The 19,782-nt window shown below is 39.1% G+C and overlaps 3 protein-coding genes across 3 annotated transcripts in view; 2 read left to right on the top strand and 1 right to left on the bottom strand.

Annotated features, from left to right (window-relative positions):
- Positions 1-703: 703 nt before the first annotated feature.
- Positions 704-5,052, top strand: LOC105263226 (organic cation transporter-like protein). The gene is made up of 8 exons (XM_011299288.1): positions 704-1,094; positions 1,465-1,785; positions 1,973-2,220; positions 2,299-2,561; positions 2,980-3,331; positions 3,608-3,858; positions 3,969-4,144; positions 4,215-5,052. The coding sequence occupies exons 1-8, from the start codon at positions 960-962 to the stop codon at positions 4,488-4,490; spliced, it is 2,022 nt and encodes a 673-aa protein (XP_011297590.1). The 5' UTR covers positions 704-959; the 3' UTR covers positions 4,491-5,052.
- Positions 5,039-6,207, bottom strand: MED31 (mediator complex subunit 31). The gene is made up of 3 exons (XM_011299302.1): positions 5,889-6,207; positions 5,695-5,784; positions 5,039-5,550 (listed from the first exon to the last, which is right to left on the bottom strand). The coding sequence occupies exons 1-3, from the start codon at positions 5,953-5,955 to the stop codon at positions 5,234-5,236; spliced, it is 474 nt and encodes a 157-aa protein (XP_011297604.1). The 5' UTR covers positions 5,956-6,207; the 3' UTR covers positions 5,039-5,233.
- A 163-nt stretch (positions 6,208-6,370) lies between these two features.
- The window catches only part of Su(var)3-3 (lysine-specific histone demethylase Su(var)3-3), a 150,482-nt gene continuing 137,070 nt past the window's right edge, over positions 6,371-19,782 (top strand). The window contains exons 1-9 of the mRNA XM_011299263.1: positions 6,371-6,551; positions 6,614-6,836; positions 6,912-7,063; positions 7,309-7,587; positions 7,654-7,830; positions 7,908-8,165; positions 8,251-8,388; positions 8,467-8,540; positions 8,671-8,819. Coding sequence (XP_011297565.1) covers positions 6,528-6,551; positions 6,614-6,836; positions 6,912-7,063; positions 7,309-7,587; positions 7,654-7,830; positions 7,908-8,165; positions 8,251-8,388; positions 8,467-8,540; positions 8,671-8,819 — 1,474 coding nt within the window. The 5' untranslated portion in view covers positions 6,371-6,527. The remainder of the gene's footprint in view (positions 6,552-6,613; positions 6,837-6,911; positions 7,064-7,308; positions 7,588-7,653; positions 7,831-7,907; positions 8,166-8,250; positions 8,389-8,466; positions 8,541-8,670; positions 8,820-19,782) is intronic.

Below are 19,782 nucleotides of genomic sequence, written 5' to 3'. Positions count from 1 at the left end.
TTATGCTCACCGACACCCCCATGCCTGTTTCAGGACTTGCTCGATGTATCAATGTTCTGTGAATAAAACATACCCAGCTAAATTACCAGGACTAGTCTGTCAGGTGGTGCGTGCTGCTGTCAATAATGTGTCAGGGATCGTGTATTTATGTCAATCACTTTTTTTCATTTTCTTCTCTTCCGTTGTTTAGATTTACGGAAAAAAAAACATTTATTCTCATTATTTTTAGTTAGACATTCCACAATTCAGAGAACAATCCACTCCTTTAAAAATTAATGAACATTCTTCATTTCCTGACATTTAATTTTTTTTTTTCATTATAATATAATATAATATAGATTTCCATTCATTCGCAGTTACATGAGATGAATTTTTCTATTAAAAAATCAGTAGTTTCTTTGCGATAAAATAAATTACAAAAAATGGAAATGGATTGTTTTCTGAGATTTTGATTTTAGGAATGACTCTTTGATGAGGGAATTTTTATTGATAGTATATTGGGGTCGTCACAGGGAAATGAGGGAATGATGGAGAATTTAATCGAAATATCGAGCAGGGGATATTTGGGGTGGAGGTGCATAATCGAATAAACCAATGAGAGATTCTCGAGAAGGCGCGCGCTTGAGAGGCAAGCGCGGTAATTGAAAATGTGCGATAACTATGGTCTTTGGTCTCACACACAATTCATGGCGCAGAGGTTTGTCACACCGTGTGTGGTTCCTCAGGCTGACAACTTCTCAGTTCATTCGGTGTAGACTACCCTCAGTGGACAAGTGACTTCAACAGTACAACAGCAGTGCGAGCAATCGGATGCCGATCGTCATCGGTTGCTGGGATAATTGTTAAAATATCAAAATAATTTTCGAGTGACTTTGGAAAATGTGATTTTCCTCAAGTGGTGAATTTTATCTTCGTTTCAGTGAACGTTCTAGCAACAAGTGGAATTATACTGTATTGAAATGTCGATTGAAGGGACCAGAGTGGGTTGCTTCCAAGTGCTCTTATTATTCCTACTCGCAATAAATTGTATTATTGTCGCAATGAGCCATGCATTACCCGCATTCCACAATTATACCCCTAGATTCTACTGCGAGGTAATGAAGCATTAGTCTCGTTAGAACAATCAGATTCTTGAATGATTCATTCAACTCAGATCTGACGATTCTCTAAGGAAAAAAAATTTCTCCATTTTTTTTGACGATGATTTCTGACATAAAAAAAATTAATTTATTTAAAAAACTTTGGCTACAATCATCTTTGTGTTTCAAATAATCCATTTTCCAAAATTTCAGTAAACATTTACGTATTTTTTTTTCTAATTAAAAAATCGCCCAAAAATTCGTACGTATCGAATTTTTGATCAATATGAAAAAAGTGAGGAGAAATCTTATTTCTTTATCCTTTTAAAATGAATGAAATTGAGGAAATGAAGAAGAGAAAAACAATCTCTTTTAATGTTTTTAGAGTTTGAATGGGAGTAATCGAAGGTACGGATGCGCTCGAGGGGAGGAAGGGGGCAACTCAACGATTGGCGATGCCATGGAATTTTGCCAGACTGAGTATAAATTTGTGGCAGATCGCGGGGAGGAGAGTGTGGTTACTGATTGGGGTCTAGTTTGCGAGAGGAGTTACCTGAGGGACTTGGCTAATATTGTTTATTACGTCGGGGTGTCTATTGGTGCACTCGTCGCGGGTATTACCGCCGATAGATTTGGAAGACTTCCGGTTCTAGCAATTTGCCTGTATGCGCAGGGGACCATGGCAGTAGCAACATACATAGTTCAGGTAATTTGAGATTCCAAAAGAAAAATGAAGATTCCACCCGGTGAGGAAAAATTGTTGTTAAAAATCTTCAACACAGATGAGGATATATTTTCTCCGGCTAATATAAACCTTGCTGTTTGAAATTTCCACGATTAGATAGAATTCCTGGAAATGAGTTTAACGATGAGAAAATTATTGCATGAATCAGAGTTATCCAGTATTTGTGGGTCTTCGGGGTCTCCAAGGGATATTCGCACAAGGATTACACGCATCGACATACATTCTCATTCTCGAGTTGTTTCCAACAAAGTTTAGAACACTAGTGTTCACAGTGATGGGAATAGCCTGGGCACTGGGATTAGAGCTCTTGGCTGGTCTCAGCTATATAATCCTGGACTGGAGGATTCTCCAATTGGCCGTTTCCGTGCCCACAGCCATTACCGTTCTCTATGTTGGGTAAACAATTATTCCCATTTGCAAAGTTCATCCCTCGTCACTTGCATAACACGCCTAACGCTAATGTTCATTACGAAGGATTATTCCTGAGTCACCGAGGTGGTTGATGGCGAAAGGAAAAACCACCGAGGCTGACATGGCACTTGAGAATATCACCAAATACAACGCCTGCTGTTGTGGTAGCAAAGTGCGCAGAGAGATTGTAACTGATAACAGTGAGAACACCACACCTGTTACATCCTCACGCAAATCTCGGGTCTTCGATGATTCCAAAGACTTGAATGAAAGCGAAGCTGTCAATCTGCTGACGCCAACTAATTCGGCGCATCGTAACTCGAGAAGTAATTTATCAATTTTTTATATAATTATTTTATTCGCAGGCGTTTGGGGGTGACCCAGTATAATTGGAGTGATAAAGTGAGATGATGTGAAATTCACTAATTAACATTTCTCGTAATGGCAGATTTCTCTGAAAAACTATCGCTTCAATAAAAAAAACCTCAGAAGACTTACGGTCTTTTTCTATTTTCTCATAAAATACACGATTATTCAAATTAATTAGTGTTGAACAAAACTGTAAAACTCGACTTATCTGGGTTCACTACTGAAATGTAGAGTTCAATGGAAGAGCATTTGTTAAAGTACTTGAATCGGCTTAACGACTCAACTTCTTGCATGTCCATTCTCGCAATTTTATGGCTGCGTCAAAGAGGAGTATTTCATGCTTCATAAAAATATATTAACTGTGAAACTTCACAGGAATAAGTTTACGTGCAATTTCGGAGAATCTGGAGAAACGAATATCGAATTTAACACCGGAAGTGTCGGCTGAGGGGAATAGTGGAGAGTTGGAGATCGGAGAGCCGTCGACGTCTCACAGTAATCGAAATTCCAAGTTACTCCCTGATGATACAATTGTCAGTGAAACTGGCAATGTTGCGGGACCGAGTGATCCTATTTCGATCGAAATGGATATCAAACCTATGGAGAATCACGCGTCTGAAAAAAGGGTCATCGAAGATGACGAGACTGAAAAATTATCACAGTCGGATTCTTACAGATCGGCTAATCTTCGCGTTGTAAAATACAGCGGTGCCATTGCAGTACAGTGGTAATTGAATCAATAATTATAGTCATTACCACTGGAATTATTGCCAATTCCCTCTATTTTTCTTGTTTTGCAAAATAAAAATATTAATTGCCATAAATTGTACAGGTGAATAACTCAAAAATATATTTACTATTTCGAAGAAAATACTTTATAACGGAATTCCAGGATGATAAGAATATTAAACATTCTTCATTCATCTGTCGTCGATCGATAGTGAAGCCGCCCGTCAATAATTCAAGCGGAAACCCATCACTAATTGCAATAATTCACTTACAGGTACTCGACATCACTGGCAAACGCAATTGTATTGAAATCAACGCCAAATTTATTAGAAAATCGACACATAAATTTCGCTGTTGGCGGTATAATAGAACTCGTTATTTACCTAGTCATCTATTTTGTTTTGTCACGGCACGGAAGACGTTTACCACTGGGTATTTTTCAGTCTCTCAACAGCGTGATTTGCATGGTGATAGCCGGGCTGGTATTTCTGCCTCGTCTAACGGCATTTTGGATTGGTGCACAAAGTGCGTGAGGGTCTATACGATTTTTATTCTCCTGTCCCACTGTTTATCCACAATTTTTTAATGTCGATATAATCTCAGTGAATTTATATAATAATTCTTCGTACCCACAGGCATTGCTAGAACGACATTACTGCTGTTAGGTAGAGTAACGACAACGAGTACAGTGGGGACAGTTTATTTGTACACAGTCGAGATATTCCCAACTGTGTTACGAGGCACCTGCTTAGGTGTTTTCACTGTTTTTGGCACGATCGGTTATATCGGTGCACCATACATCAGCGCAGTGGTCAGTATCAATAACAATTTACGCATTATTTGAAAACGTTTTGGATGGTTTAAGTGATTGGAAATTTCAGGGTCATTGTGTCCCTATGGGAGAATTCATGCTGGCGGCTATTCTATGTCTTGTTGCTGGCCTAGCTTGTCTAGTGATGCCGGAAACTGTGAGCAAGGTACTACCTGACACTATTAAGGAAACCGGGAGATTAACCACTGGGAAGAATATTTGTGATGCTAATGGGCGGGAGGATGCCGCTGCCGAGAGGGAACTTCTCAGGGAAAAATTATTCTCCGAAGATTGGGTCGATGCTGGTAATGGAATTATTGTTAATTTTACAGAGAATAAGAATTGAGGTGGCAGGAGTTGCTCTGAATTACGCGAGTATTGCAGTGACATTCATCATACCTTGAGGAGCGATTAGATAGGTCTAAACATGAATAATTTCTAATTGTTTGTTCACGGGTAACTGAAATATTAAAAACAGTCCAAGTTTCTTTTTTGATAATTTCAACTTCCACATGTTTATAAAAAAAATATTTACATAAATTATTCATAAATATCTAATCGTTCCGCAACGAATGATCACAACTCGGAAATAAATAGTAGTCCCCCCCCAAAGGAATTGTAATATCCGTATTGAGACCTGATGTTTTGATTCCGAAACGAAATGAATTTGTAAATATTTACGTTCTAAGCTATTTGGTGAACTAAAATATTTTCTACTATTTGTGCATTGACATTGTTTTCCCAATTGTAGACTGAGTAGAGTTCACCACCATGCGATGAAGTTTAATTTATTCCCATGAGAAATCATTTATTGAAGCCTAGAGATTATACGTATGAATGCTATTATTGATGTTGAATGTATTATTTACGTGGAGGAAATAATAAAAATTCTGATAAAATGAGAGACATTTATTACGAGGTAATAAATATAAAACCGTTTTACTTGCGATCTATCACAGCTAACCCGCTCCATCCAACTTCATGGGTATATCTGGAGGACGAATTGTCTCTGGGGCAGTAAGATACACAGGGTAAAGTAATGCGGCTTTTTGGTGAGTGTCATTTAATTAATTTTGGCGTTTTTATGTATTAGGGAACTTTAGGCTGGGCAATTCCATTGTTCTGGGGGTTAACGTGCTGGGGGGTTTGTTCCGATGCCTGCTGGAGTAATCTCGTTCTGCGACGAGTGTAGTGTTGCCAGAGGAGGATCTGCTGGTCGTCGATGAATTTTGTACACTGAGAATTCACAACTTCACGTCTGAAGTGCTCGTATTGCAGGAGATCGAGGAAATAGAGACACATTGGATATTTTAAGTACTTCGCATACTCAGGTTCTTTCCAGTAGAGGAGGTACTTGAGGTAGTTTATGAAGGTGGAGTCCTTGAAGTATCCACGTTGGGCTAGAACTGAATAACGAGAAGAAAAACTATTCATTTGTGGATTTCGTTAATCTTTCTTTCTTTAATAATTTTTTCGAGAGATGTTGAGATATTTTATATCACAACCGATTCGGTAAATAATTCCAATCAGTCAATAAAAATAATACTAACAGTTCAAGTAATTAGGGTTCGCCAAGCACTGAACAAACTCAAGTTCCACTTGGAACCTCAGACGTTGTTGGTCGTCAGTTTCTGGTACACCTGGAGAAAAAAAAATCAATCAAGGACCGATTAATTCCAGACACTTTCGGATTATTTTGAGATTGTCCCTGCCATCAATTACAATGAAAACATAACCTTCTCACCGTTCATTGCAATGTATGATGGCTTTCGGCCTTTCAACAGACTCGGTGGATCATCCAGACGACTCATATTATTTCACCACCGGAGAACAGTATCTTCTGTTCACGTTTTCCCCCGCGTTATGATGAAATTCCACTCATTAGCGGAGTTCTATTATCAACAAAACAGTCTAAACAATAAAACCCACACCTGAAGATCTGTCAAACAATAATGCCAGCATCTCAACCTCAACCGAGAAAACAGGCAACACTTTTACCCCGATGATAAACATTTTTCTCGACTAAATTTAATAAAACGACTAAATAACCGAATATCAATCACTCAGAAAAAAATGTAAAAAATTATCGCAAATATATTTTCCGCGTTAAATAAATATTTTTCAATGTAGAGAGAATTTTGTATTTCCTCGAAAAAAAGTGGCGCCCTCTCAGCGAAATCCCGGGAACGGACCTCCCGCCATTTTCATCAAAACCAACATGGCGCCCAGTGTAACGACGCCATGCGTTACAGTCGAGTGTTCCACCACTTTGCACTAGTATTTCTCAGTTCAATGCCGGTTTGACGGATCAAAACAAACAGAAAATTCAATACAACAGTCCTCGTGTATTAAAACAGCATAATAAACGTGAATTAAGTGCATAATGAGTCGTCGAAAGCGTGCCAAGGTGCGTACATTGCAGTTGTGTTGGAATTCACGTGTTTAATGAGTGTTTACTCGATGTTTAAGGTTGAGTATCGAGAAATGGAAGAGAAATACAATCAGCTGGAGGATGAAAACACATCGGATACATCGGAGAAATCGAAAACTGGCCTTGGTACTCCGGAAAAAAAAATGTTGAATGAGCAAGTCAAGGTCAGTGAGCTCCCGGCTCCAATAGCAGCAACTTCAGCCCCAAAAAATGAGGTCAAGGAAGAGGACGAGCAGGATAGTGATCACGAAGACCCTCATGGTGAGTTTGTCATTTGTTTTATTATTTATAATACTGAATTGTTATTTTGTGATTTATTATGATGCATTTGTCCAGTTAAAGAGCTTCTCAATGGGCTGGAAGGGGCTGCCTTCCAGAGTCGCCTTCCCTTTGACAAATTGACGTCCACAGAGGCTGTTTGCTTCCCTGATATATCGTCCGGGCCTCCTCAGACGCAAAAAGTGTTCCTCCACATCAGAAATAGGCTGGTAAGCATTCTACAGGTTCTATTTCAGGATTCAATTTATAACGCAAGATGTGGCGGATTTTACGGTTTCGTCAATTGTTGATTGATCTCGACAAATATCCATTCTAAAAAAATTTACAAAGCTATAAAAAACCTGCAGGGCTTTTACTTTAAATTCATCGTTTTCTTCATAAATCGATGATTCTGAAAGCTGCTGTATGATTTGATTTTACGGTAATTTTTAATTATTTTCTGGGTGGATTGCAGCTTCAGTTGTGGCTGGAGAACCCCAAGCAACAGCTCATAATTGAGAATGCTCTGTTGGCTATTGAACCACCGTACAACAGCGATCCTGTACTCACAAGGCGTATCCACGCGTTTTTGGAACGTCATGGGTTTATTAATTTTGGAGTATTTAAACGGTTGAAGCCCATACCTACGAAAAAACTAGGGAAGGTTATTGTGATTGGGGCAGGGATCGCTGGACTCGCTGCTGCACAACAGATGCAGCAATTTGGTCTCGAAGTTATTGTTCTGGAAGCACGAGTGAGTATTCTAGAGTGGAGGTCAAATTTTGTTATTCGAGATTTATGTGGATTATTATTTTCGCAGGATCGAGTTGGTGGGAGAATTGCAACATTTCGAAAATCTTCGTACATAGCTGATTTGGGGGCTATGGTGGTGACTGGATTGGGTGGAAATCCAGTTACTACATTGAGTAAACAAATTAACATGGAATTGCATAAAATTAGGCAGAAGTGTCCACTTTACGAGAGTGATGGACAAACAGTGAGTTATTTGTCATCAAATGCCAATCACAGGAAAAATTTTTTTAATGCTTTTAATTGAATAATTATTGTGTTCAGGTACCGAAGGACAAAGATGAAATGGTTGAAAGAGAATTCAATCGATTATTGGAGGCAACGTCGTACCTCTCCCATCAGCTTGATTTTAATTACATCGGGAATACCGGCCAGCCAGGCAATACAACAAGGCCAGTCTCATTGGGCCAGGCATTGGAATGGGTAATTAGACTTCAAGAGCAGGGTGTCAAGCAGCGCCAAGTTGCTCATTTCAGCTGCGTACTTAGCCTCCAGAGTAGACTCATTGCTAATCAGCAGCGGGTACGTATTTGCTTATTTCGTGAAATTTTCATTCGAATTTTTCCTCTCCGTGGTATTTATCTTACTGTTTCACCCCGAACAATAGATGATTGCTATTAAAGAGAGGCTGGCCGAACTCAACAAACAGTACAAAGAAATGACAGAGAGCAAATTACAGACTCGGGATATTACCCAGGAGTTTGTATTGCGATCCAAATTGAGGGATTTACACAATGCGTGTAAGGTAATTGGGCATTTAATCACGAATTGCTTGTTTTGTTGATGTAACATTAATTGGTAATTAAATATTTCGATTTCAAAGGAATGGGATCAGCTTGCTGAACAGCAGAAGGAGATTGAAGCTAAGCTGCAGGAATTGGAGGCCTCTCCACCGAGGTAATTCATGAATATTAATACATAGTTGACGAATTTGACAAAAAAGTCCTGCAGTTTTCTCCTTCATAAATAATTATAGAAAGATAATGCTATCTCATTCTCAATGAATAAATTATGCTTATTGTTACAGTGACGTCTACCTATCTTCAAAAGACCGCCAGATTCTCGACTGGCACTTCGCAAATTTGGAATTTGCCAACGCCACTTCATTATCGAATCTCTCGCTGAAGCACTGGGACCAGGACGACGATTTCGAGTTCACTGGGAGCCATCTGACCGGTAAGTTACAACTCATTCGATACAATGTACTCTTTCCGTGATCGCGCCCTCCCCCGAATAAAAGTTGCCGAAACGAATGAAAAAGAGGATAAAACGAAAATTAAAGGGAAAAAAAGGCAACACACATGAAGGCAAAACCATTTGGTCCCTAATTGAAATACGCGCGCCTGAAATTAATCTACAATCTCTCGTCGTTAAATTCAAGCCCGTACCGCTAATCGAGGACCCAGGCAAAAGGGCGGCAAAGGTAGAGGGAATAAACGATTCGAGTGAGAAAAACAGTGGTGGGAATGAGGAGAAAAGAGACTGCGAGGAGGGTCGGGGGGAGGGGTAGAGTCTGCATACTGGAGGGTGGTGTAATCCATGTTGAGTATTCGTGTAAGGCAGTACGTACTGGGCGCAACATGTATGCGGTACTCTGGTGCACCATGAAGTCCCGTAGAAGATACTGCACCCAGGGGGGTGGGGGGGGGAGGCGAAGATGGTGTAGATAACGCGTGAATTATTCCCTCTTGCGCCATCTCTTTTTAACATAATCCCTAGCCGCGTACCATCAGCTACTCTCTTTCTCCTTCATTTGAGTCCCTCATTCTGGTCTTGGGGTTACTGGGAAAATTCTCATCGATATATATCAACCATTGATTCCCCTACACCTCCCACCAGTTGACTTTATCAGCCTTATTAAAAACCGATAATGAGATTCTGTGTAGATTACAGCTGAGTACAATCTCACTGTGCAATCTCACATTGGGTCTTTGGGGTTGGTGACAAGATTTACGTGGAGCCAATGCTAATGACATATTTAAGGATATTCACGTACTTCACGTGATTTTTTTTTTCTTCTTGCTGGAGTCGTTCTCTGCATTTGTGTCTGATGTTCTGGGCATTTTGCGGTGATAATCGTAGTAAACTTTTCGTAAAAAAAAAATTCGTTCGATTTTCTACGGGGAACAATTTTTGGTTCCTCTCGATCCGTTAGGGTATCTGTCGGGGGTCCGGGAAAATCTTTATTGAGGAAAAAATCTGATCAGATAGAGGTCGTCTCTTGCGAAACTCCCCTGCTCGAACAATGAGACCGTGTGAATTAAAGTGCTAAAAAACGCTTGGCCACCCGGGGCGGGAATCGAACCCACGGCCTCCCACATGCCACCCCGATTCAACCACACGGCTGTCGCCGCCGGTTATATACACAAAATGACGAAAAAAAATAGAACTTTTCAAACATGGAAATTCTTCCACATAATTAATTCATAAACAATAGATTTTCCACTCGAAAAGGCTTTCATCCCAGAATCACAATGAAAGCGTGGCTATTCAGTATTTTGAAGATCCCTATCAGGTAGACAACAATAAGCTTTCGGAGATTAAAATTATTTTTATTATTTATTTGCAAAGAAAATAAATACATCATGTAATTTCGGCGGAATTTTTTGGATATAGATATGAATTAATCAAGTGATACAATCGAGCCATACGGAGTGAAGATTGGATTTTTTAATGAAAGCCCCAAAATTCAATTGATCACCCGGATTTTTAATAATTTACTGAAATTTCTGCGATTAATAATTCCAAGGGGATAATTATATGATTGAATGAGTGGATGGAGCCACAATATTCGATTTAATTATTCTCTTTTACTGTCGTTTTCCTCGTTTTCTATGACATTAACCCGGTAAATTGGATTTTTCATTATGTGGAAGTATTAATGGAAGAGTCTGGCACTGTCGTTAGAGTAGTTAGAAATGAAGGGACAGGAGATGGAGGGAATGGAGATTCGATGAGACTGTGAGGGAATGTGATCGGCATGTGATAATGATCTTCATTAGGAAAACACCTGAAGAGGTACAGAGAGGGCAGACGGTGAGGTTTTATTGGAGTCTATTCTGAATCCCAAGATAAGGAGGCAATGTACAACGAAAGTACTATGAATCACTTTTATTTGCCATTCAATTTGGTTGGGATTCGGTCTTCCCCAAGGGGATTCTCCTTTTTATGTCTCCTATTCTGCGTCAAGAGTTGTTTATGATATCTTCGACTGGTACTTGCAAATAATTGTCCATGAAATTGCTGGCTCTTCATCAGATTTTATTAATGACAATGGAGTGATTGTGTTTGCTTGCAGAAGTTGATAGTGTGTGTTTCATTCCTTTTTCTCTCTCTTTGTCTTGGTGTTTTATCTTCTTTGAAATTGTTACGGAAAAGCAAACAATGGGACCAGTGATTACTCGCAGTGGTGGGCAGGCAGGAAGACCAGAAGAATGAGGAGTTCATGGTTTTCTTCGTTTTTCAATAGGAGGTGGGGGAGGAATGTTTGGTCTTTATCCTCGATTTTGCACGGTTTTCGGAGCATTTTGTTTTACCAACTCGAGGGCAAAACAACCAACTATTATTATGCGGTAATAGTCAGTGTTTAATGATAGGGGTTCTCGTGAATCGTTGGTAATTCCGGCAATATAGTGACACAAGTTACTATAGCCCGTACCCACCAACTGTTTGTTAGTTTATATGTACGAGTTTGGCTTTTACCTCTCAAGACCAAAAGGAGGCAAATTATATGGGGGGGCCAGTACCTTTGCTGTCTCGGTTTCTCTTACCTCACTGTGACATTCTCAGGGGTTACAGGCGTTTATTAAACTCCCCACTCAACCCAACTCTTGAAAATCCGGGAATTTGTGTCAACTTGAGTTTTAGTTGTTTCATTTCATTTTATTTCCGAGCGAATTCGATTTCGAATTTAATTAAATTTGTTTTGTTCCCGAATTGGAGAGTCGTGTCGGGTTCTAGAGTCGGTGAGAGAAAAAAAAAATGGAGGGAATGGTGGTTATTTGAGTTCGGTGGACAGTGCCAGGAAATCTACACCTTCGTTTAGAGATAATATCTTGGGAGAATCGGTGAGACAGAAGTCCACTGAGATAATAACCATTACAGTGGATTTCCTAACCCCCCCGTTCTCGATGAACTTCTGAGGGTTTTGGGTTACTGAATAGTGTATTTAGCACAGTTGAACAGGACTATCGTTAGCTGGTCTCTATGCATAAAGTAAACGAGTTCTTATCTTGATTAGACACACGTGTTTTACGCAACTCGGGGTTTAGCCAGTGGTTGTGGTGGTCTTTGGATGGCATTTGCTCTCTTTTTTTTAAGGAAGGAATTTAAGGAGTCGTTTATATCAAGGGGAGTTTCTCTCCCTCGACTTGTGATGGAATCAGGGTGGGAAAAGTTACCTCGATATTTTGGTCAACTGGAGATTAATTTTGATAGTTAACGATCCTTGATATATAACCGGTGACAAGGATTTATTTCTCCGGGGGCGTTTTATCCTTTTGCCTTGAGCTTTTTTTATTTTGGTCGTTTTGACGATAAACAGGTCGCGCTACTCCTCCCCTCGCCAAATAATCGTCGGCCAGTGGTTAGGAGGGATGTCAGAGAATGCGACGTGGCATTTGAGTCTTAAATATTTTTGCTTTTTACTGTTTGAAAGGATCGGCCAAGTGGGGAGGAGAAACTCGCCGATTTTTCGGCTGCACGGGGGAAAAAGTTCAGTGGACCCCTTAAATATTATTCAATAATAATATATTTACCCGTAAATATATTAAATGTATTAAGCGTCGAAGCATGAGAATTGTTTCGTAAATATTGTTGGGGTGAGGAAAAAATTAGAACGAGTACGAGGGAAAGCTTTTGCAAAGATTGTAGGTTACCACTGGTGACGGGTAAACGGTTGAGATCTGTTTTCCATCACTAAAAATTGACGAATAAAACAGGGTTTGCCGTGTATATGTAGTGGTTGTTGCCTTTAGCCGGCGATGGGTTTACAAGTGAAGCGATTCTTATCGCTTCTCGCTCTCGTTTGGATCGCGCGCGCGTTTCGCATTCCATTCCGCTCCAAGTCGATCCAAAAGACGAATCGGATAAAAACTAATTTCAAGACTTTTCAATTACTGAACTGCATTCGGAGGGATCATACCTGTGGACTCTCACTTCTTTTTTTTTTTCATACTTTTTACTTTTCTCGTGTTTACCCTTCGCTCCCTTTCTTTCTTCGTCCCAGTTTAATTGAATTAAAATGTTGTTAGAGAGATTAACTCGATTTGAGGGGAAAAAAAGTTGGATATTTGAGGTAATGAAGTGCTTTTTGACTCATGGGGATGAAAAAGGTAAAATTCTTGGTAGAGTTTTATGAGAATCTGCGATCTCTCGGCTTCTTCACTGTTAATGGCATTTTGATTCTCCACTAACTCGAGAACGTGGAGAAAAAAAATTGATAAAAATTGATAAAAATAGAGATAAAATTGGAGAAAAGGGGAAAAAAACGTGGTGTGACTGGCTAGCGCCTAGTCTGTACCATACCAGATCAGGTTTGATATTTTAAAACTGGGAATCCCACGTGAGAACGTGAGGTTGACGCTGAAATGACTTCCATCTCTTGTTTCCAAGTGCACGTGGGGTTTGGTAGAGAGTGAATAAGAGAAACAGAATGATATAAAAAGAATTGAGGGGGGGCTTGAGGTCTTGTGCTGGTTGAAGTCGGTACTTTCAATTTGTGGATAGTGAGTTTTTGTGAGGATGGGTGAGACGATGAGGACTCTGGGCACGAAGCGAGACCCTCACTATATCGTATACAAGGCCAAAGAGGATAAAAGGGGACAGTAGCCATCTCTTGAGGATCGCCCTGGTGATCTCATGGTTCATGCTTTATGTATTTTATCCCCCTCTTGGTTGAATTTTATTCGTAAAACTTTTGTAAAAATCAGGGAGCCAGGGAGTTCTAACCGCTGGTTATGTGCTAGCCGATCGGTTTTGTATCGGTTGAATCATAAAATTCTGGTGGTGAATGACACTCGAAGCATCTACTTGTTGGTATGGCTCTCTTTTTTATCCATGGGTGAAGAAATGGATTGTATCGACACGTTCCAATGGACTTTTCTTGTAATACCATCGGTATTCTCATTATCTCAGTCGACTTGATCGTACATTTCAAATTCATAGGTGTGTACGCTTGGCATTACTTTTTTAGCTACATTCACGAGAACTTGTTGTTATTGGAAATAATTTGTTGGGTTAATGAGACAATATTCTCGATTTTTCGTTCAATTACTGGTGGTTTTTTTTTTTCGTAGCAGTCACACAAAAAATTTGAACAAACATTTATTAGAGTACTTTCAAAGTGCAAATTTAGGTTCCCCGTCTGAAAATATTACATTCGAAATGTAAAAATGGCGATTCATTTTTCCGGATGTAAATGTATTTGTTTTCTTGAACAAGTCATGTGGAAAAGTGCAACTCAATCTTGAAATGAAAATCTCTTTTTATCTTCTTCCACACATTAATCTCCATGACAATTTTTACCAGCATTTCGGTGGCATGAAAGCACTGAACCCGGCGTAAATGATGAAAATACGTGAGACAAGTGATAAAATAAATATTAAAATGAGTTCTTAAAAGCAATTCCACACATTTAACCTTTGAAATAGCGGAATATTTCATGAAACGATAAAAGTCGAGCGAGCAAAGGCCATTCTACTTGACAGCATCCAAGGAGCTATAGCAAACTGGCTTAAATAGATACCTCAGAGATCTGAGAAACACTTCATGTTTATCCGTATCTGCATAATGCAGAAAATCCCATCTAATTAACTTTTTCAGTGGTAGATAGAGTTTTCAATGTTCCTTAATATGCTCGAGTATATTCTCCAAGGGTTTAGGTAGCGTCGCCTGGTCTCACAAGTGTGTGTATGAGTGGAGTCGAGGCTAATTGACATCCAGCCACCTTTGAATTATGATCTCTGATGCACACGCGATAATCCACAGCGCAAAATCGTGATCAAGATTTTTCTCTTTTGTCGTAAAATAGCCTCTCGGGGGATTGTACATTGGTAGAGTGGCTTAGTAATTGAGCCTCAACCATTCTATCTTCTCGCAAATTAAACGGAATGAAAAATAAAGGATGGCAAAGGGAAAAAAGTCACCGAGTCATCTCATTTTTCCAGTGTATTTCTTTTTTTTTTTTTTGGTTTTTCTTGTCATTCGGTGCAGGGGTAAGCCCCGTGGAATTTCCATTGTAGGCGATGATGTACGTGGCAACGGGGCATTCAATGGAGCCACTACTTAAGTATCAGGGCTATTTCCTATCTCTTGAGACTCCTCCACAACGACCTTGACTTGGGTAGTGCACGGTTAGAAAGCTATCTTCACAGTTCTTCGGGTGAGAACCAGTTATCGGTTGCTCATACATTTGAATATTATTCCTCTTCGTGAAAATATCTTGTGGGTCCTGGAGTTACGAATCAATTAATTTTCCAGGATACTACCGTAATGAGGCTTCTGCTCGCCCCTCTCTATTTTGCATCGTAAAGTGGAGAAATTAGTGCAACGTAATGACTAGCTTATAGGTGCCCTCTTTTGCATTTGTTCGGTCATGAGGAGAGACCGTTAAATAGCGTGATTAAGGTCTTTATGATGCTTAGGCAGCACTGTGCTCATTAATTTATCAGTTATGGAGATTTTTGCATTTTTTTATGTTGCTAATTTTCGTGGGAAATATTTCGGATCGGTTTGAATTTTTGAAGTTTAGAGTGGTAAAGTGCAAAATGGTTTAATAATTTCTGTGAAAAATTCCTGTTATGCCGTAAAATTTGCAGTGCCGATACAAGATTTTTTTTCTAGTCGGCACTTTGAGTCCCTTTTCTACTGCCTAGTGATGGAATTGTTCGAAGAAACGTCTTTCTGTGCACTGGAAAAATAGTAGTACGATGGATAGAAAAAAATTCTAGGGTTCGACTGTTCGTGTCAAATTTATGGTTATTCCTCCGGAAATTCGTTGATTCCCAGAAAAATTTATTTTGCTTTAAAAAATAAAAAAATTAAATACAGATAAATTCTAACATTAATATTCAATGCAAAATTGCACTGATCTAAAAAAAATTGTTCAGTTATCAGACACTGAATTTTTTCTCCCAATTCGGGGGGTAATCCCAGTCCTCGGTGACAGACATGACGTTTTTATCCATCCCCACTGCATTATGATTTTCCGACTGACGGATGGAGCTTTTCCGAGGTGGGAGCATCTCCGGGGAATTGTCTTGTCAACTAGCCCAAGACATTGGCGAATTTCGTCTAGCCATTATTGACGAAAATGTTCACGTATTTCGTTGTGGTCCAAACGACCGACGTGTGGCAAAAGGGGTGACATACTCAGTGTACAAGCGCGTGTATGTACAGATGCAAGCCAAAATCGTGGAGTCTGACGCTCTTGGGTTTAGACCTTACGTGACTCCATTGGTTGGTGCGTACGTGTACCGCCTTCTGAAATATGCCTGTCGAATACTCTACAAATTTACCCCTTTTTCCCTCCCTCGTCCTCCATATTTTTTATCTGCGGAATCCATCTCTTTTTGGTTTGAAGTTTGAGAGACAGAAATAGAGTAAAAATTGAACGGAAATTCAATGTTCACTCTTCTGATACGATTATTGACATGTGAATTTTACGGATGCGCGACACCATTTTTTTTTTCATCTATAGTCCACTATCGCCATCACTCTTCTCACTTTTGTGCTGAGTCGATTGTTTTAACAAATTTATTCCTGGCGAATTTTAATCGATACTTGGTGCCCATTTGATGGTCTGACTGCCTCGAGTTTTGTTCAATAAAATTTCATCATGCGTGAGACATTATTTTCTCGTGTCCGAGTGGTCTTGAGGCATTTTGTTCTTCATTTTCTTTTAATGGATTTAGTGCATTGTGCGAAAAAAGTCGGTGTTGGGGGTTGAGGACATACCTATTACATATTATTTCCATATTATTTTCAATTATTCAAATTAATTCAAATTAATTCAAATTAATTTAAATTAATACAGATACAATAATTAAAGTCAGTGGAAAATGGGAAATTTATTTGTACAATGCGAGTATTTGTGATAGATGGTAATAATTCCTCCGTGATGGAATGACTTTTTTTATTTCTTGTGAAATTTAATGATGGGTTGAGCCATTGCCTGTCAGAATTCAATGAGCTCGATTCGATAGTTATTTGCATTCTGTTTACCATCTTTAGACGGTATCTCGGTTGATGGGTATTTAAATTTTCAAGAAATAGCGGTGGTAAATCAATAGAGTTCTCGGCGATGAAATGGGGGTGGGGAAAAATCAATAAAGCTTCATGATGTTTATTTGGCGAGGGCAATGAGAAATGCATTTTTCAATCAACGCGAGTAGTTGTTTTTTCTTTCTTGTTTTGTTTGGATTTTTTTTTTGGAGGGGGTTGAATTGGTTTCCGATGGGGTTGCAGCTGGGATGATATATGGTATGTGGATTGCCGGAAGATTCTGGGGCATTGTGTCACATCCAGGTAACCCACATGCCACACATCGCGGTCGACTAACCACGCGCGTCGGTTAATTAGCAAATTAGCGTGATCGTTAAAAATTCATTGGCTTTGTTTTATCTATTAATAGCGAGGATCAATTTGCGGTCTAGATATTGCAGACATTTGAGCCGATCGGGTAACCTGCGGTATCATTTAAAAATGGGGCAATCCCGGTTCTCAAGAGATGAGGGGTTAATGAGGGGAAAAAGATCAGGGGAGGGGCTTTTGATCAATTAAACTCGATCCCATTTTATAAGGTGGATAAACAACCGAAGAAATTAATCATTCAAATAGAAAGTCTCTTTCGAATATAATGTGTTTTTTTTTTTTGGCCTCGGCTCCAAGGGTTAAACTGCGATTTTTGGAGGGGACAAATGATTTTTGCTAAAAATTGAATTTTCGGATAAACTAATTGTTGATTTCGTATATATTCTCTTCGCAGAGCATAAAAATGGTTAACGATGGCGGCAATTAAAAAACAATAAAAATTTCTCTCATCCTCATACCAACGGTCGATTTAGGATTATTGGAAAAAAGTGAACTTTCAAAAAATCAATGAAATCGTTAATTGTTAGTAATATTCCTAACAATAGGTGGCAATGATTGAAAAGAGTCGGAAATTGATCAGAGACAGCCCCCCGGTCAGAAATCGCCTCCCCCAGGATACCAAACTTTAACGAGCATAACGAGATTATTATTTTTTTTTACGTCCACATTTTTTATTTCCTCCATTTTCGTGGATTTTTTATTGGCCGTGGAGTGAGGCCCGTGTGTGCGCAGGTTGTCGGTTCGACGAAACGTATAACGCTGAAGAGGCGGTGATAAGAATCGTCCGAGAAAAGTGAAGGAACGAGAGACGAAGTGGTGAATAACCCGCGGAGTACGATGTGTATGAGTTGAGAAATAACGAGTAAATGGGGTGGGCAGGAGTGAGGATGTGAAATAGAGTGAGAAAAAAAATATTAAGAGAAAAATAATGATAAGAAAAAGAAAAAAGTCGGGATATGAAAAAAATCAGAGGAGCCGGGCATGCACGTGCGGAGAAAAAGAGAGAGAGAAGGGAGAATATGGAGGGCCGTGAGAGATTCCAGAGAAATGCGAAGGAGGTGAGCGAAGAGCGATATGACGGGATAATAATCGACGCTGGTAAATTTCGTTTGGGTTTTCAGCCTGGTTAAAGTAACGGAATGCCCTCCGCACCAGGCAACCCATACACTCGAGAAAAATGTTGAAGAAAGGAGAATCGGAGGATGATAATAATAATAAAAAAAAACAAAAAGTGGGTAGAATATGCCGCGTGTACACGTGCGTGCCTATACAATGTACTCGGGGTTATGTGGATTCTCTCCCCGGGTGGGTGCGCGCAACTTTATTGCATCGAGTTCGTAAATTTTTTCCACGGCTCTGCATCAATGTTATTCTGCTCTCTCGATTTTGCTCACTCCGTAGGAATTGACGAAAAATATTACTCAAGGCTCTCTACCACCGATTAGCCCTTTCTATTGTTTTACATTTTGGGATCGCGGAATAGCTTCAAAAATATTGAAAATAGGTTTTTCTTTGGTATGGCTAGATGGATATCGTACATCGTGAAAATTCTGGGGAAAACTCGTGAGTTCTGAGTAGCGGACCTCTTCATTAGTCCAGAAAAAGATCGAATTTGATTGAGAGATGAAAATAGAATTTTTTCCCAAAAATTTCTGGACCATGACCCATGAAAATCGATAAAAATGTTTTTTTTTTTAAACCGTTGCGAAAACTCGTAAGTTCTCAGTAGCGGACCCCTCTATTAGTTCAGGAAAAGATTTAAGTTGATTGAGGGAAGAAAATCAATTTTTTTTCGAAATTCGATGAACATGAATTTTTTTCGAAAATCGATGAAAATAATTTTTTTTTCGAAAATCCATAAAAATGAATTTTTTTGAAAACCCTCACGAAAACTCGTGAGTTTGCAGTAGCCGACCTCTCCATTAGTCCAGAAAAAGATTTAATTTGATTGAGGGATGAAAATCAATTTTTTTTCGAAATTCGATGAAAATGAATTTCTTTGAAAATCGCTGAAAATGAATTTTTTTGAAAATTCTCGGGAAAACTCATGAGTTCTGAGTAGCGGACCTCTCTATCAGTCCAAAAGAAGATTGAATTCAATTGAGAGATGAAAATAATTTTTTTTTTCGAAATACGATGAAAATGAATTTTTTTGAAAATCGATAAAAATTTTTTTTTTTGAAAATTCTCGGGAAAACTCATGAGTTCTGAGTAGCGGACCTCTCTATCAGTCCAAAAAAAGCTTGAATTCAATTGAGAGATGAAAATAATTTTTTTTTCGAAAATCGATGAAAATGAATTTTTTTGAAAATCGATAAAAATGATTTTTTTTGAAAATTCTCGGGAAAACTCATGAGTTCTGAGTAGCGGACCTCTCCATCTGTCCAAAAAAAAATTGAATTCAATTGAGAGGCGGAAATAATTTTTTTTTTCGAAAATCGATGAAAATGAATTTCTTTGAAAATCGCTGAAAATGAATTTTTTTGAAAATTCTCCGGGAAACTCATGAGTTCTGAGTAGCGGACCTCGTAATCAGTCCAAAAAAAGA

The sequence above is a fragment of the Fopius arisanus genome, unplaced genomic scaffold (genome assembly GCF_000806365.1).
Source record: "Fopius arisanus strain USDA-PBARC FA_bdor unplaced genomic scaffold, ASM80636v1 scaffold00001, whole genome shotgun sequence".
NCBI classification, from domain to species: Eukaryota; Metazoa; Arthropoda; class Insecta; order Hymenoptera; family Braconidae; genus Fopius; species Fopius arisanus.
Note: the sequence above shows the minus strand (reverse complement) of the source record. Positions and strands in the feature narration are given on the sequence as shown.